Genomic DNA, 18,952 nt, shown 5'->3' with positions numbered 1-18,952 from the left:
GTTTCCCCTCCTCATTCCCCCTGCTCTGGTGTTTTCCCCCTCCTCATTCCCCCCTGCTCTGGTGTTTCCCCTCCTTTCCCCCTGCTTGCTCCTCATTCCCCTGCTCTGGTGTTTCCCCTCTCATTCCCCCTGCTCTGGTGTGTTCCCCTCCCCATTCCCCCTGCTCTGGTGTTTCCCCTCCTCATTCCCCCTGCTCTGGTGTGTTTCCCCTCCCCACTCTGCTCTGGTGTGTTTCCCCCTCATTCCCCCTGCTCTCGTTGTTTCCCCCCTCCTCATTCCCCCTGCCTTGGCTTCCCCTCTCATTCCCCCTGCTCTGGCTTTCCCCTCTCATTCCCCCTGTCTCGCGCCTCCCTTCATTCCCCCTGCTCTGGCATTTCCCCTCTCATTCCCCCTGCTCCGTGCGTTTTCTCCCTCCCATTCCCCCCTGCTCTGGTGTTTCCCCTCCCCATTCCCCCCTGCTCTGGTGTTTCCTCCCCATCTCCCCTGCCTTGGTGTTTCCTCCCCCTCCCTCTCTCCTGCTCTGGTGCTCCTCCCCATCTCCCTCTGCCTCCCCATCCCCTGCGGTTCCCCCTCCCATTCCCCCTGCTCTGGCATTTCCCCTCTCATTCCCCCTGCTCTGCGCTCCCTCTCATTCCCCCTGCCTGGGGTTTCCCTCCCTCATTCCCCCTGCTCTGGTGTTTCCCTCCTCTCCACTCCCCCTGCTCTGGTGTTTCCCTCTCATCTCCCCCGCTCTGGTGTGTTTCCCACTCGCTCTGGTGTTTCCCCCTCTCATTCCCCCTGCTCTGGTGTTTCCGAGCCCTTAAACCGGAGACATTTGGAAACACTTCTGACCCGTTTTGGTTGGTAATCTGCGGGGTTGTGTTGCAGTCTCAACGGCCGCAAGAGACTAAAGCTACTAATGTTACCATGGCAACTACCAGCAACAGGCCGAGTCTCCACGCTGCCTCCTGTTAATGCCCGGTATGCGTGTGCACCGAGACCGCTTTTGGCTCAAAACTCTGCTTAAAAACCAAAACGTAGCGATATAAATGTTAGCGTTAGACTCCACTATTTCTTCTTTAAGAGTTTAGAACGAGGTCAGACCTGGACCATGCATGTCCTGAGTGAAAGTCAGCGGCCACTCTAAACAAAACAACTATCTGCTAAATGAACCTAAATCAGACTGATGAGTTTTGTGAAGCAGAAAAGAAGGTTAGGGAGAAATCGAGACACACACTTGTGTATAAACAGGGTTTCCACAGGGTCTTAAAAAAAAGTCTAACATTTTAAAATCAATATTTTAGGCCTTAAAAAGTCTTAAATTCGCTGAAGGATTGTGTTCTAGGTCTTAAATAATTCTACACAGGTCCTAATGCTTACTGAAATGTTCCCGCAGCGCTCTAGAATCATTTCATTTATATATTCTGTGGTGTTGTAGTTCTTTCTGTCGCTAATGCAAATACGATCCACTGTATTACGACTACAAATGAGACATGCGTGATGCATTGGTCGTGAAAATATTCTAAATATAGCGTACGCTTACACAGATCCCTGCTTCAATACAAAAGATCTGAACTATGACGTAAGTATCTTTATTTAAGACACTTTAAATACCCGTTGGTGCTTTTGTTTTGAAGGAACTGCAGCATGCAGCCAATCTAGACACCAGTCCTATATGCAAATAAGGAACTCGGGGCTCTGACATCTGACTGTCGTGATGTTGGTCTTAAATTTCATTCATTATGGTCTTAAAAAAGGTCTTAAATTTGACTTGGTGAAACCTGCAGAAACCCTGATAAAAAGGGAGGGGTGCAAGCGCTGTGTAAGGAGGTTACAGGTGAGTGAGAGAGAGTGTTATTCACCTGGCGACCCTTGGGCTGAATGGTGGACGGCAGGTCCTGGGGAGGCAAACCGTCGGCGACAGAGAGACACGGTTAGGCAACATTAAACATCACACTTCAAAACAGTCACGTCCTTTTGAGATCTGAAACCATGCATGCACATTCATCGGCAATCTAGCTTCTGCTCTTGCAAAAAAAAATAAAAAGACAAGAAGTGGAAAAGTAAGGAGGTGTATTGCTGCTACGCCCAAAAAAGAAAAACGTATCAGTACCACGTTATAGTGGGAAAAGTTTCACATAAAAACAGGATTTTATTTGTTATAATGTGAAACTTTTCACGTTATAAGGTGATAAATAGTGTATTGTAATAACAAGAAAAATGTCTTGTTACAACTTGATAAGATTGTGTGTTGTAATAAGCGTGTGTTGTAAGAAAATATATTGTTAAAACATCAAAATATCTTGTTTAAAAATGAAAATTTCTTGTTAAAACAAACATATCTTGTTTAAAAATGAAAATGTCTTGTTTAAACATGAAATATCTTCGTAAAAAGTACAAATATTTTGTTTAAAATTGAAAATATCTTGTTAAAACATGAACATTTCTTATTTAAACATGAAAAATTCTTGTTTAAACATGAAATATCTTCTTAAAAAGTACAAATATTTTTTTTTAAACATAAAATATCTTGTTTAAAAATGAAAATTTCTTGTTAAAACATAAACATATCTTGTTTAAAAATGAAAATGTCTTGTTTAAACATGATTAAACATGAAATATCTCCTTAAAAAGTACAAATATTTTGTTTAAACATGAAAATATCTTCTTACAATGTAAAAAAAACATCTAGTTAAAACGTGAAAAAGCTGTTATTACAGTAAATCTTTCACATAATAACGTGATGCAGATATGTTTTTGCTATTTCAGACATGGCAGCAATAATCTTCCGTAGGGAAAAAGAAGAAAAAAAAAAAAAAAAAGAGAGAGATCGTCAGAGTAATTGTCATCCGTCGTCATTTGTGGAGCAACTCTAGCAAGCAAAGAGCAAGCAAAGCAGCATCAGCACCACCAGCACAGTGTGTGTGCGTGTGTGTCTGGAGCCTCGGTGGGACAAACAAAAAGGGAACTGCAGAACCCGCTCAGGTTTTTCGGGGACACACCGGAGCGCGTCCCCTGTAGGGCGGGTAGTGTCAGCAATGAGGCTCAGCACGCAGCAGGCGTTATGAGGCACACCAATTTGATAACTGAGATATCGGACACGGCTTTGGCTCAAACACACGAACACAAGGGGGGAGGGACACGTGGTCGACTCTGGAGGTCCTCGGTTCGGTACGGGACGGTGTGAGCCTACTGCTCGTTCTACTACAGCAAATAAAAAAAACATTAAACTGAAATAAACACAATCCGGATGTGCAACGGATCAACTGACGCATAGACATAATATACATTAACGTGACAAAATGAGACGCAACTGGGGTGGGGGGGGGGTGGGGGGGAGGAAGAGAAATCAGCTGTGGGTGCTCTCGTGACGGGACGGGGGGGTCCTTACCAAGATAGAACTGTTAATGCTGGAGTGGCCGTTGGCAGGAGACTGCCTGGTGGAGGTGTTGGGGGACTCTTTCTGAAATAAGACACACAGGTCAGCAGCAGCCACACACCCACACCCACACACCCACACACACTCACACACACACACCCACACCCACACCCACACACCCACACACACTCACACACACACATTCACTCACACACACCCACACCCTCTCTCACACACAGACTCTCTCACACACACCCACACCCTCTCTCACACACAGACTCTCTCACACACAGACTCTCTCACACACACATTCACTCACACACACCCACACCCTCTCTCACACACAGACTCTCTCACACACACACTCACACACCCACACCCTCTCTCACACACAGACTCTCTCACACACACATTCACTCACACACACCCACACCCTCTCTCACACACAGACTCTCTCACACACACATTCACTCACACACACCCACACACTCTCTCACACACAGACTCTCTCACACACACATTCACTCACACACACCCACACACCCACACACTCTCTCACACACAGACTCTCTCACACACACCCACACACACTCTTCACACACAGACTCTCACACAGACTCCCCTCTACACACACATTCACTCACACACACCCACACCCACACACTTCTCACTCCACAACCCTCTCTACACACACATTCACTCACACACACCCACACCTCTCTCTCACACACAGACTTCTACACACACATTCACTCACACACACCCACACCCACACACTCTCACACACAGACTCCTCTTACACACACATATTCACTCACACACACCCACACACTCTCTCACACACAGACTCCTTCTACACACACATTCACCTCACACACACACACCCACACACTTCTCACACACAGACTCTTCTACACACATATCCACTCACACACACCCACACCCTCTCTCAATAACAGACCTCTCACACACACCCAAACCTCTTCACACACAGACCTCTACACACACATTATCTACACACACACACACACACACACACACAGACTCTCTCTACACACACACACACACACACTTCCACCCACACACACACACACACACACATCCACACCCACACACCACACACAGACTCTCTCTACAAACACACTCCACTCACTCACTCCACACACACACACACGCACACACACACACAGACTCTCTCACACACACACTCACTCACTCACACACACACACACACACATCCACACCCACACACAGACTCCTCTACAAACACACCCCACTCACTCACTCACACACACACACACGCACACACACACAGACTCCCTTCACAATCCCTACTCACCTCACTCACACACACACACACACACACACGCACACAGACTCTCACACACACACACACTCACCTCACTACACACACACACACACACACACACACACACACACACACACAGACTCCCCTTCACACACACACACTCATACCTACACACACACACACACACACACACACACACACACACACACACACACACACACACACACACACACAGACTTCTCACACACACACACTCACTCCACTCACACACACACAGACTCTCACAAACACACTCTACCTACCCACCCACACACACACACACACACACACACACACACACACACACACACACAGACTCTCTCACACACACACACTCACTCACTCACTCACTCACACACACACACACACACGCATTTTTGTGATGCATATCTCCACAACCCCTCTTAGAGACCACCCCTTTCTGAACGGTTTAGAGCACGTGTGTCAAACTCGAGGCCCGCGGGCCAAATCCGGCCCCTTGCAGATTATGATCCGGCCCGCATATCAATTTAGGTTCACAATACATTTTGACCCACCTAGTTTTTGTCACTTTTGGTCGACATTGCTTTAATTATTTCTGGATGTTTTTGCCACTTTTTCCAACATTTTTGTCACTTTTAGATGTTTTTTTTTGGGCGCTTCTTTTCTATGGTGGCTGAGGAACTTTTTCCTGACTTCTTTAGGACTTTATGTCGACCAAACTGTAAGTGAGAAGACTAATATGACACATGCAATAATACAGTCAAATATATTTTACTTTTTCGATTAAATCAAAGCCTATCAATAACCTCTACATGTCCGGCCCTTGATGTGATTCTTATTTTCCAGTGTGGCCCTTTGGGAAGTTGAGTTTGACACCCCTGGTTTAGAGAGATGCTGGTAGGTGGAATATATTACCGGGACTGTCCAGATTATAAAAACCACTAGTTAAAATGAGTTTTAAACTACTTTTGTTCCTAAAGAATTATAAACCTTTCGATTGGGGACAAATCATTTAAATGTCACTTTAGGGGTCTTCAGCTACACACAAATGCACAAACTGATAAAAGTCACCTTTGGGTGCCTTACTTTCCTCATGCACGCACTCTCTCTCTCTCTCTCTCTCTCTCTCTCTCACACACACACATGCACTCACTCACACATTCACACACACACACACACACACACGCGTGCGCCAGGGCAGCGACCAGAGGCGATGAAACGGTCCATTTGTAGAACACAACAGAGAGCCAGCACAGCGCTGACGTAATGAAATGCGTCAACAAGACATGGGCGACCCAATCAGCTGCCCTGCACGTCGTCACATGACCACAGGGGGGCGGCAGACTCCCGCTAGATGCTCATCTGAGAGAGCATGAGGTCATCGCTTTCCCAGACTGTCACAGCTCAGGGATTTACTGGGTCTGTGCTCGCTCTCACAGCCGCCGTGCTGCTGCTGCGGGAAGTCAGGATTAAATTAACCTTTAATGGTTTTATGGAATGATTTAAGAGATAAACTCAAATGTAAAGACTGTATCCTTTTAGGTTTTACTGTGAAAATAAAAGGGCTGCCGCCTCTTAAGTCGATGAGTCAGAAATGTATGAGCACATCTCTGGTAAACATTTCTGCGTTTTACGTTTTAAAGATCTGTCGATTAAATCAACAAAACTGTACATGTGTTAGTCGACTAAGAATTTCTTTAGTGGAGGACGGCTCTAGTAAATGGAGAAGATGAGATGGAAAATTAAATATAGTCTCAGCATACATTTAGAAACACGGAAATCTAAATTATAAGCAGACCATAAACGATGAGTAGAGAGAGAGAGCTTCTAAACGAGTTCGTAATTCAAAAATGAATTGACAAATGACCTTTGTGTATGAAGTCCTAATTCAAAAGTCTTATCATGGAGTTATGTACTCGGTTTATGTCTTCAGCTGAAAATTGCAAATTGCTGTGGTTTGTGTGTATGACTTTCCAAAAATAAGAAGCCGTGGTGTGCAACAGCGGCGGCGTCCGAGCGGTTCACCGAGTTTCAGCCTAAATAAAGAAAACCACAATAACCATATCGTCTCAATTTTAGAATCTTTTGCTCTGGTTTTTCCAAAATCAATGCATTTCAAAAATAATCCTACTAACTACAAGGTTTTCCATGGCCGGGTGCCAGAGTACATTAGTTAAGTTTCCTTTCTGCCCTTCTAGCTGCTCCAGAGTCCGGGACAAAGGGCAGGGAAGCTTCGGATTTCCTGGAGCCTCGGCTGCAGAGCTCCGTCCTTTTAGGCTACGCAAGTCTTAATGCTTAATTCGGATTTTTTTGCTCAGATCAGTTTTTTTTTTATTTGGCATATATGACCTTTTAAAATGTGGCCTATATATCAGATTCCAGTGTGAACCGATTGAGGTTTCGAACTGAACCGCATGCGCAAAAGAACAATAACAAATGACATCAGACGCAGCACGCTGTCGCACTAAAGTTAGGGAGGTTATGGAGGAAGTCAGCATTTTCGCTTTTATTTCAAAAGGTTTGTGTAATGGCAGCCGTAACATTAATGAGCATATGCTAACTAGGTCTAACACCTCACTCTCCCTCCACTGACTTGCTCCATCACTGTTCTCCATTTTGTAGGCCTAGTCAAGTTTTTAATGTTACTGTCTGTGTCTAGTGCTAACTCCCACCGGAGCATAATTGGGACAAATGTAGATTGATGTAAAAGTCGCATCAAATCCGCGGGCAAAACGAGCCCTTTTGTGAAGGTAAATACAAGCTGGACAGTTGCCCTATTATCTTACATTGTAGCTTGTTTCTCCGCTGCCGACTGCAGCGATACTGGACCAACGTCAAAGACTGTTGTTCCCATCAGTCACTTAGAAACAAACACAGGTTGAAAAAAAAAACGGTAGTTACCCTTTAATGCTCCGCTATGTTCACCAGCTAGTTGATAACTTCACGTGTCTGCTGGGCTTGAAGCATATTATTATTTTGTTGAGTTTGTGTAAACCAGTATTCCTCAAAGAGTGGTCCGTGGACAATATCATTGTTTAATATTAAAATTCATGCCAGCGACTCCGAAGCCTAACAGTGAGGAGCAGATACGAGTTGTTTTAAATATTAAATCAACTCGTGTGTACATTCAAACATTATTATTTGAATTGGCTGCTTTTTTCTGTGTGGTCGGACTTCAGCAATGAAGCCGACCGTTTTTCAACTGACAAGATGGATCAGTGGCTTTTTGGGGACATTGGGGGATGGTTGTGGCAATATGGTGGACCATGAGCTTTTCTTAAATTACACTGTAGGTGAGGGGTCCTTGGTGTAAACCATGTGCACCTTTGTCTCGCTGTGTGCCAAGTTAGTGGTGTGTGGGAGGACAAAATAACGAGAAAGACTTGTATTAACTGTATAGAAATTGAACTGTAAAGTGTTTCTGTTATTTTGTCCACCCCTGAAGTGTGTGATTGTGTGCGTAACAGGACGGGATCACACAGAGAGGCGCGGCTCATTCCTGAATCAGACGATCAGAGGAGGCGAGGGATGGTTCCGGTATCTTGGTTGGGAAATTGGTGTGCTGAATATCTGACCCAGCCCGAGCAAAACACAGCAAAACGCATACATACACACACACCCACCCCATACACACAACGGACTTGGGTTACATACACACACACACACGCTCAGTAACCAGGCCAGCAGTTAGTAACCAGAACAGGAGCTCACAGTCAGCAGAGAAGAGAGGAGGAAGAGGAGGAGATGTTACCTCACACGAGGAGCCCTGCGTCCGGTAACTTGGCACTATTTTGAAGGTGATGCTGCCTCGCATCTCCCTCTGTGGAGACACACACACACGCACAGACACACACACACACACACGCACAGACACAGACACACACAAACACACACACACACACACACACACACACACACACACACACACACACACAGACACACACACAGATATTATGAGTTTCCATTGGTCTGCATGTTTAACATTTTGCTGAACACAGTAGAGATTAGGCGCGCGCACACACACACACACACACACACACACACACACACACACACACACACACACACACACACACACACACACACACACACACACACACACACACACACACACACACACACACACACACACCAGCATCTTCTGCAGCTGCTCAACAGTCTGGTTGGCCACGCTGATGCTGTTGATCTCCCTGATCTCGTCTCCTACGTGCAACGTTCCTGAAAGGAAAGGAGAAAGGAAAGAAGAAAGAGGAGAATTAAACCTTTCTCCTCATTAAACAGCTTCACTGTATTTCATGACCCTCTGTTGCTCCCCCCCCTCCCCCCAACACAACCGCAGCAGTTGTAATCGAGGCGGCTTTCCAATTACCAGCCGATAAATCGACTGGGACCTAATTAACAGGATGCTACCTGTCACGATAAAACAGTAGAGCAAATGTTGCCTTCAAACACAAGAGGAGAGACAAGTCAGCTGCTGAAATGTCTGGCAGCCCCCCCCCTGTGTTTTGGTCTCCTGTTTAAAGGGATGAAGTGTGGCTGTCTGAGCTACTTCTCCTGAGTCCGTGTGTTAGCTGCAGTAGACGGCGGTCGGCACGCCCCCCAGTTTGGAGAAGCAGGCAGGAGTACCGACACGGAAGATAAGCTAACGTCCTGAATTGAATTGTGAATTGTATGTTTTGTGTTGTCTTTGTTTAGTTTTTGTTTTCTTATAAATGCATAAACACACACACACACACACACACACACACACACACACACACACACACACACACACACACACACACACAGTACAGGCCAAAAGTTTGGACACACCTTCCCATTCAATGTGTTTCTTTATTTTCATAACTATTTACATTGTAGATTCTCACTGAAGGCATCAAAACTATGAATGAACACATATGGAATTATGCACTTAACAAAAAAGTGTGAAATAACTGAAAACATGTCTTATATTTTAGATATCTCAAAGTAGCCACCCTTTGCTTTTTTATAAAATTACGAGACTTTTAGTCGACTAAAACTTGACTAACAAAAATTTTTGGCACAAGACTAAGACTAAATAAAAAATAGGTGACAAAATTAACACTACACACAGAGACACACACACACACATATATAGAGACACACACACACACACATACAGACACACACAGACATACACACACAGACACACACAAAAAATGTTAATCATAAAAAATGTTTTTTAAAATGAGCTTGTAGGCTGCTACAGTCCTATGTCTGGGTTCATGTCAGTGTTTTGGAAAAATGCTAACACGTGCTAACATATCTTATTGCCATGTGTCAAGAGTTATTCCCCAGTGTTTTGCTAAAATGATAACACATGCCTCAAAAACAAGGCAAGGGTCATTTTGGCCCAAAAGGCTTAAGAGTGTGCAGGCTGACCCCCTAATTTAAACCAGAAAACGTGACAAACGGGAATAGCTGTGCATCTGAAATGCCCATACTTTTTCAATTCAATTCAATGTATAGTGTCAAATGACAACAGAAATACCCACACCCTATATGAAGTTAGAATAACTGGGAGTTGTGAGAGCGTACCTTGTCTGTGGATCATCCCGCCGTGCATTATCCTCGCTACGATGCAGTGGTTTGACTCGTTCATCTTCAGCGTGATGCCCTGCACCATGACACAGGACGTATAAGGTCTCAACAGGAAGTTACAGGAGTACAGTACGGCAATCTTCACACTTTTTCTTTTTTTTAAGCTGCCAGCGTCTGTTTTACATCATATACCTATGGAATAAACAGCGTTTTCAAAAAAGTGGTGAGCGCTTTTTTTTTTTTTTAAACGCCATTGCTGCTGTCTTCTTGAAGTTGAAAAAAAGTTAAATTTTTCTGGTAAAAACCCTCCCCAAAATAAATAAAACCCACACCCCTAGTTAAGTGCTTTTTTTGGACAGCTGACCAGCGACAGGTGGAGCACCGAGACCTGTCGTTTCCATAACAACGCGAAAAAATGGAGAGGGTGCCGATAAATAGTAGGGGTGGGAATCACCAGAGGCCTCACGATACGATATCATCCCGATACTTAGGTCACGATACGATATTATTGCGATTTTAAACATATGTTCTGCGATATATTGCAAGGTATTACATTTTTTCCAACTTTGTCCAATTTGAAATGATGTCCCCAAAAGGACAATTTTGTCAACATCTGTTTTATCTAAAAAGATACATTTCTCTGTTTGTTCATCTCACTTCAATTATATTGCTACAAAATGGGATCGTCAAGCAGACAAACTGACCAACACATATGTTATAAAAGATCCATACTTGGCATCTGTGTATCGATACAGTATTGCCACGAAAAATATCGCGATACTATGCTTTATCGATTTTTCCCCCCACCCCTAATAGATAGAGCCGTGCTAGTGTCGGAGCAAAGCGAGTGATATGGTAGGACTGAGTACTTCCTGTTCAGGGAACTCGCTCTGGCACTCGACTGCTGTGTTTCATCTCGCATAGCGCTCTAGGATACTGTGGCAGAAGCTGTTGTTATAGCAACAAAAGATGCTCTCGGCTGCTTTTTTGGAACCAAAACGCTGCCAGCTTTTTTCTTTTTTTTTTTACTACAGAAGTGCCCTAGTCAACTTTTTCTTGTCAAAAAAGACCCCGAGTGCGATCGTGGCCCGAGAGTGAGCAGGGTTGGGCATCGAGAACCGATTCCTACCGGGAATCGGTTCTTTATTGGAGTCGTTTGGAGGATTTGGTTTCATATCCGATCATTGCTTCCCTATTTAACATGCGCAAGTTTAGGTTTCCGTAGCGGCCAGGTGCTTGTTGTGCTGCAGCCTTCGAGCACAGTAAGCAGCGCTCTAGTCTGGCTTTATTTTACGCTGAAAAAGCTGAAAAACTGCAAACCACCATTGAATCAATCAATCAATTCATTCTTCTTATTTGTGAAAATAGGCATGTGACCAGGGACGGCCCTAGACTTTTGGGGGCCCGAAGCAGGATTTGGTTTGGGGACTTTCCACATTGTAACGTTTTGCCACTGTACTTGGCACTAAACCAACGTGTGTATTGTAAATATTAGTTTAAGCACTCATAATGTAATAAATAAGCATTTAAAGACGAATGTGGGACCAATTAGCAGCAACACTTCATCTTTAAATAGACCGGCTCTGTTATAAGCTCAATTGTGAGACATTTCAAGCGCTCTTGGGGGCCCTCTGGTAGCCACGGGGCCCTAAGCAGCCGGCTCTGCATGTGACCCGTTTCAACTCCACCCCTCAGAGAATCGGAATAGAGAATCGATAAGAACCGGAATCTAAAGAAAGAACCGGAATCGGAATCGTTAAAAGAGTTAAAAGAGTGTGAGGGAGTGCAGTTAAAAACATGTTGAAAGCTGCGCACCATTGGCTCATCGGTGTTCTTCTGGAACTGGACCAGGCGCACCCTGGTGACGTTCTCCAGGTCCATGTCTCCGTTGGCGCTCTCGGGCGACTCTCCGTTCAGGTAGGGCGAGGTGGGGGGGGGCGTCACCCGCAGAGCCTCGTCGCTGTAAACCTCGTGGGCCACCACGTCATGGGCCTGCAGCAATGCCTGCGGACACAAACAGAGTCAGAGGGGCCCGGGCTGGATGATGCTGATATTTTATACATGCATGAAAATCAATCTCCTCTGAAAATGCTGGACTCAGCACACCACACCACTAAGATTTGTAACTAAATCTAGTTTTCGTACTCATCGCTGAGAGCGTTGGTTGGAGCATTGGTATATATTTCTTTTTAAGGCCATACTGTGTAAACTGCCTCCTTACTTCTGTTCTCTCCTGACTCCTAAAGTCACCACCAGGAAATGTACTCTTCCATCATATGGGCCAATCATGTATGACACATGTGTCAAACTCAAGGCCCGTGGGCCAAATCCGGCCCCTTGTAGATTTAGAACCGGTCTGTATATCAATTTGGGTTCACAATACGTTTTGGCCCCCCTAGTTGTGCGCCAAACCAAAAACACAGCAGTGTGTTTTTTAAACTGCAATTACCTGACATTCAAAGCAAAATATGACATATTTGCCAACTCTGAGACTCAGAAATTCCCCCAGAAGAAGCAGAGAGAGAGTTTTCATATTCAGGCTGTGAAACAGGTTGTTTCACATCGACAAAAAGCGTACAAAAATGTCAGAAAAAGCAACAAATTTACAAAAAAGTGACAAATGTCTGAGAAAGCCACAAAAAAGTCGGAACAAAAACAACAAAAATGAGGAAAAAAAGCTACCAAAATGTTAAAAAGTGACATGCAGTAACAAAAGCACGTCAATAAACTCTCCATATCTGGCCCTTGGTGTGATTCTATTTTTTCAGTGTGGCCCCTAGTGAAAATGAGTTTGACCCCCTGAATGCGAACTGTCTTCAGTGAAAGTGCCTTTAAAGTTTTTGCACCCTCATCCTGGTATAAATTGCAGAATCATCTTAAATTAGACTACCTACCAACAATGACACAGTTTAAAATTAGGATAAAGGAATATTAGAGTACTAAATGCACAGCTGCTGTTACTGAGCGCTGCTGGTGATGATGTTGAGATGATGTTAAACTGCCAACTGTCTGTTTTTTCACTGTATATTTTAATATGGAACTATTATACTGCTGTCTCGTCCAGGACTCCCCTTGAAAAAGAGATTCTGAATCTCAGTGGGATTATTTCCTGGTAAAATAAAGGTTAATAAAAATAAACAAAGAAACAAACAGGGCTGGGACGATATGCTTTTGTCCCAATTCGATTCTCTCACGAAAAACACGGGTGGCCATTCGATAGGGCTGGGTACCGAATTCAATTCTTTTTTAGACGCCGACCGAACTGCCTCTGAAGTATCGACACACACACACACACACACACACACACACACACACACACACACACACACACACACACACACACACACACACACACACATATATATATACATACACACACACACACACATTCATTCCATTTTCTCAATAGATAGCTAAAAAAACAGTAAACACAGCAGTTATAATATAGAGTCTGATTGCACTGAGGGGCCAATGTGTGTATGTTTTTATGTTTGTATGTGTGTATGATTTCGGAAGAAGCTGTTCCCAGAGTCTATTTGTGCGTGTGCTGGGGGTTCTCAGTCTGCCTGAGGGGAGGGTGGTGAACAGGGAGTGTCCGGGGTGATTGGTTTAAAAGAAATGCCGATAAACCAGAGCATGTTTTTCTCCTATCCCAGAATGCTCTGTGGACTAGCCAGACCCTCCCTCCGCAGCGCTGTGGAGGAAGGTCTGGCGTCTGGCAAAGCAAGACTACTATTGGGGTAATACTGCGAGATTAAATTAGGAAATTAACGAGAAAAAAAAGTCAGAAAAATAGTGATTTTTGTGTTTCGAGTGAGTGGAATCCTGAAGCCCAAAAAGACTGTTGACTCTCTAACTCGAGGTAGAGGACAGTGGCTCTCCTGGGAGAGACGGCTATAACAAGCAGGAAGGGGCTTCCATCGTGACTGTCTGACTCTACTCTGCCCTAGCTTCAGGTATTCCCCCTTGTCCTCAGGTGCCTTCGGTGCGTCGGCCCCTCCGTCAGTTTGAGTTAACGCAGCATGTGTTGTGTAGCTGCAGAGCCGCCCAAAGAGAGTTCAACTCCACTCCGCTGACAGCCGCAGAAGCCCCTGAGTGGCACTTTAACAAACCTGCCTGAACTTCAGAAGACAGCAATCAAACCTCAACAAAGAGGAAACCTGTCACGGAGTTTCCTCAGTGCATGCTCGCACAAGCACAAACAGACACACACAAACACACATACACACACACCGGGTTGTGGCACTATCTTTGTGGGGACCCGTCATTGACATAATGCATTCCCTAGCCCCTTACCCTAACCTTAACCATCACAACTAAATGCCTAACCTTAACCCTTACCATCAGAACTAAATGTCTAACCTTAACCCTTACCCTAACCTTAACCATCACAACTAAATGCCTAACCTTAACCCTTACCCTAACCTTTAACCATCACAACTAAATGCCTAACCTTAACCCTTACCCTAACATTAACCATCACAACTAAATGCCTAACCTTAACCCTTACCCTAACATTAACCATCACCACTAAATGCCTAACCTTAACCCTTACCCTAACCTTAACCATCACAACTAAATGCCTAACCTTAACCCTTACCCTAACCTTAACCATCACCACTAAATGCCTAACCTTAACCCTTACTCTCACCCTAACCATAACCTAATTCTAACCCTAATCCTACAACCAAGTCTTAACCCTCAAACAGCCCTTTAAACTTTTGGCCCCACAAAGCTGTCGGGACCCCACTGGACTTCTGGTTTTTGGACCCCACGAATATAGTTAAACAAGCACACACACACACACACACACAGCTGAGAAAGGAGAGCAGATCAGCGAGGCAGACACATGAAGGCAGTGGCAGCGTCTCTAACTTCCATGTCAAACTACATCACACACAAAAGAAACTTCATGTTCCATGACACAGAGGAAGTTAAGGGTGTGTGTGTGTGTGTGTGTGTGTATGTGTGTGACTGTGCCATTAATGAGGCCAGGGTTAACGGGTTAACTAATCCTCCCGTACCGTGTGGGTGTGCTCGAGTCAATGCGAGAAAGCAGGAAGGAAAAAAGAATCAGCGCATGAAAAGATAAAATAAAAATGCAAGAGATAAGAAACGCAGAGCGAGAAAGGAACAAGGGGGAGATTTTAAGATTATCTGACGCCCCGGTCGAGTTCTCTGAAAAGACGTATTTCTTATGAGCAGTCATCAACACGGTTGTGGACTTCAATAACAAGCAGAAGATGTATATTGACATCAGAGGTGTTCGCAAAAACACCCTCCTCCAGCCGCCACAAGCAGCGCCGATTAACGCTGGTATTCTCATCGGTAGCTGAATCGGCGCATGTGCATGACGACACTTTGAGACAATGAACGGGACATAGACAGTTATCAGCACGCCAAAAATGCGTGGGACAATACGTATAGGCTGTGTTACATCTAAAGTGCAACCGATGCATTGTATGTAGGCTAATTTGCAATCCTTGTCCCTGGTTAGGCTTTTAGAAATGACACATGGTAAAACACTAGAAAATAGACATACATGCTAACAAGTGAAGCAGCCGAAACAGGCAGTCACAGATGCATAAAAACTAGTGTCGCTTTGCAGGACCGTCCTCCACCGCGGCGTTGCGGAGGAAGGTCCGGTTAGTCCATTCATCGTTCCGGGATGGGAGAAAAACGTGCTCTGGTTTATTGGCATTTCTTTAAACCAATCACAATCGTCTTGGGGCGGTGCTAAGCTCCGGACGGAGCCAGGGCGCCTCTGCAAAATAGCCTCTGGAAGGAGGTTTTTGTTTTGGTGGAACGTGTACGTTCAAAAGTAGTTTTAGTCGTGCAACAGAAAACTGATTGGACCCGAGGACAACAGGAGGGTTAATTTTGTCGATTTAGTCTTGTTGTCGATCATGGTATCGATAAAGAATTGGATCGTTAAGCAGTCTTGAAAATGGTATTAATATCAATACAAATTCATATACCTATTCACACTAAGTGGTTGGTCATCGACTCCGTTTTTATTAGTGGCCATGTTGGCCACCTAGTGGTTGTAATGTTTTGATGAATTTATGCATGTGTTTTTTTTTTTATCTGTATGTACGTTGTCATATTGATAACTGTATTCCTATTTGTACTTCTATTTTTCCTATCACTCTGTTGTGTGATAATTGTGATATATATATTACTAATAATTACTGGAATTGTTGGGTCTTTGTATATTATAGAGTGTGGTCTAGACCTACTCTATCTGTAAAGTGTCTCAAGATAACTCTTGTTATGATTTGATACTATAAATAAAATTGAATTGAAAATTAAATTGAACATAGTTTGAGACCCCCCTCGAAAACGACATGATACATCCCAAGGGGTTTATCCTAATAAACAAATTTGAACTCTCACTTGAACTCGTTGGAATGTGGACGGTGCCTCCTCCCTCCCTCCCTCCCTGCCTCCCTCCCTCGGTCCGTTCACGCTGTCGTAGCGCTACGAGGGAGCCCGGCCTCTGACCCGACACGGCCCATCGCATCACACTACGCCTTACTGACCTCCATCCACACCTCCCCTCCTCCCTCTCTCCCTCCCATTCGTCTTGATTACTGATCTTTTCTCACTCCTTATCATTTCATTTTGATGCACTCTTCTCTTCCTCGTGTCTGCGTCTGATTTATGTCTGCCCTCCCCCTGTGTCGCCCCGCTCCGTTGGTCTGTCTGTCTGATATGGAGCCAGCCACTGATCAGAGGGCAAAATCAGACGCATTAATGTGATAGGATTAGCAGCAGAGGCTGCTGACAGCCCTACTGTGACTTTCCCTTGACTGGATTAACCCTTGTGCTGCTCAGATCCTCAGACAGCTCAAACACACGGCAGACATTTCTGTTAACGGTCCTGTTGTCCTCGGGTCAAAGTTTGACCCGCTTTCAAAGTTTGTATATCAGAAATATGGGTTTCTTACAACCGGATTGCCCAAACATAACACAGATGGGTCCATACGTTGCTCTTCACAAGTAAAATGAATGATCAGTTCCCTACCTTCAATAATGGATGTTTTATTACATTTTATAGCATTTGAATGGTTTCAAAACAGTATCCTGACTAAAGTTTGACATTAACCAGTCTGTGATTATCCAACTCAAAGAAATAATTCATGATTTGAGCTTTGTTTTTACTCAAAAAATAGATATACAATCTCATGTACATGAGGCTACTGATCATGACTTTACAAAATAAGTGCAAAACTATAGTGGTACTAAGTTGGTGTGAGTGGTATTTATTCTAAACGTTGAAAAAAACGTTAAAAACAAAGTGACAAAAATCGTGTAAAAAAACAAACAAACAGATTTTGACCCGGTAGGACAACAAGTTGCATGGTCAATGGGGGAAGACAACACAAGGGTTAAATGTTGTTTTAAGTGTTTTCACAGATACTTTCAAAGGTCAAAACATTCTGTTTGCCAAATTATAATTTCTTTGTGTTAAGATGAAACCACTTCAACTCAACAAATGATCATTTTCATCGCTGATTAATCTGTTGATTACTTTCTGACTTAATGGGTTAGCTGTTTGGTCTCTAAAATGTCAGAAAATGGTGAAAAATGTGGATCAGTTTCCCCAAAAAGCCCGAGATGACGTCCTCACATGTCTCGTTTTGTCCACAACTCAAAGATATTCAGTTTACTGTCCCAGAGGAGAGAAGAGACTAGAAAATATTCACATTTAAGAAGCTGACATCAGAGAAGTTTGAAAAATTACTCAACCCAGTTAATCCGATGTAGAAAATAAAGCTGAAAAGCCTGACTCACACCTGTGTCTCTCTTTTTGAAGCTCTTTCTAACGTCACGTAGAGCTAAATGACATAATAAAGGCCTGCAGAGTCTGTCCAACAGAGATACAGGGATTCAGGCGTGGTTCGTCTAGCTTACGTCTGTTTAGTTAAGAGGCCTCCACGACCTGAACCCGTCTGAGAGGCATGACGGACGTGTGTGTGTTTTCTTTTTGGACTCACCATGAAATGAGGCTGGGTCAGTATCCGTCTGAGTTCCTTAGCTTCGTGGTTTTCTGGGTAGCAGGAGATCTCTTCCAGTACCTGAAGGTGTAGAGAGGGGGAAAAAAGCTTCACAACAGTTTGCTTTTAAGCCGCAATAGTTCTTCTAAAATCGCGCACAACACACACACACACACACACACACACACACACACACACACACACACACACACACACACACACACACACACACACACAGGTACCTCTGCACCCTGCTGTACCTGCTGCCCCTCAGACAGGCTGTCCAGAGCGACCAAACAACCTCGCAGCCCCCCTGACCCCGCCCCTACACTCCACAGCCTATGGGAGACCGACTCTGGACACCGCTATGAGGGGTGGGGGGGGTGAAGGCTCTGCCCCCACCCCCCCCCTTCTGACAGGACTGGATGTCAGCTGCAGTTATGTTGCGCCTGACTGGTGAATGTGGCATTGTAGAGGTGAGCTGAGGCCTCTGAGGGTGTGTGTGTGTGTGTGTGTGTGTGTGTGTGTGTCTGTCTTCTGGTAAAATATGTATGTGGCTGCTAGATTTGCTTCACTCACCAGCCAAAAAAAACAATGGTAATGTATTGAGTGGCTGGTAAAATTTAAACATTCACTAACCATTTGGCTGATGGACAGTTAATATTGGACCGTGTGTGTGTGTGTGTGTGTGTGTGTGTGTGT

The 18,952-nt window shown here is 44.4% G+C and overlaps 1 protein-coding gene across 1 annotated transcript in view; it reads right to left on the bottom strand.

The window, feature by feature from the left end:
* The window catches only part of caska (calcium/calmodulin-dependent serine protein kinase a), a 217,587-nt gene that overhangs the window by 25,254 nt on the left and 173,381 nt on the right, over positions 1-18,952 (bottom strand). Inside the window, exons 14-20 of the mRNA XM_039817259.1 lie at positions 18,251-18,331; positions 12,066-12,254; positions 10,248-10,326; positions 8,821-8,906; positions 8,440-8,508; positions 3,371-3,442; positions 1,842-1,877 (exon numbers count right to left, since the gene is read on the bottom strand). Coding sequence (XP_039673193.1) covers positions 1,842-1,877; positions 3,371-3,442; positions 8,440-8,508; positions 8,821-8,906; positions 10,248-10,326; positions 12,066-12,254; positions 18,251-18,331 — 612 coding nt within the window. The remainder of the gene's footprint in view (positions 1-1,841; positions 1,878-3,370; positions 3,443-8,439; positions 8,509-8,820; positions 8,907-10,247; positions 10,327-12,065; positions 12,255-18,250; positions 18,332-18,952) is intronic.

The sequence above is a fragment of the Perca fluviatilis genome, chromosome 12 (genome assembly GCF_010015445.1).
Source record: "Perca fluviatilis chromosome 12, GENO_Pfluv_1.0, whole genome shotgun sequence".
Classification (NCBI taxonomy): domain Eukaryota; kingdom Metazoa; phylum Chordata; class Actinopteri; order Perciformes; family Percidae; genus Perca; species Perca fluviatilis.
This window is presented reverse-complemented; position numbering and strand designations above follow the sequence as displayed.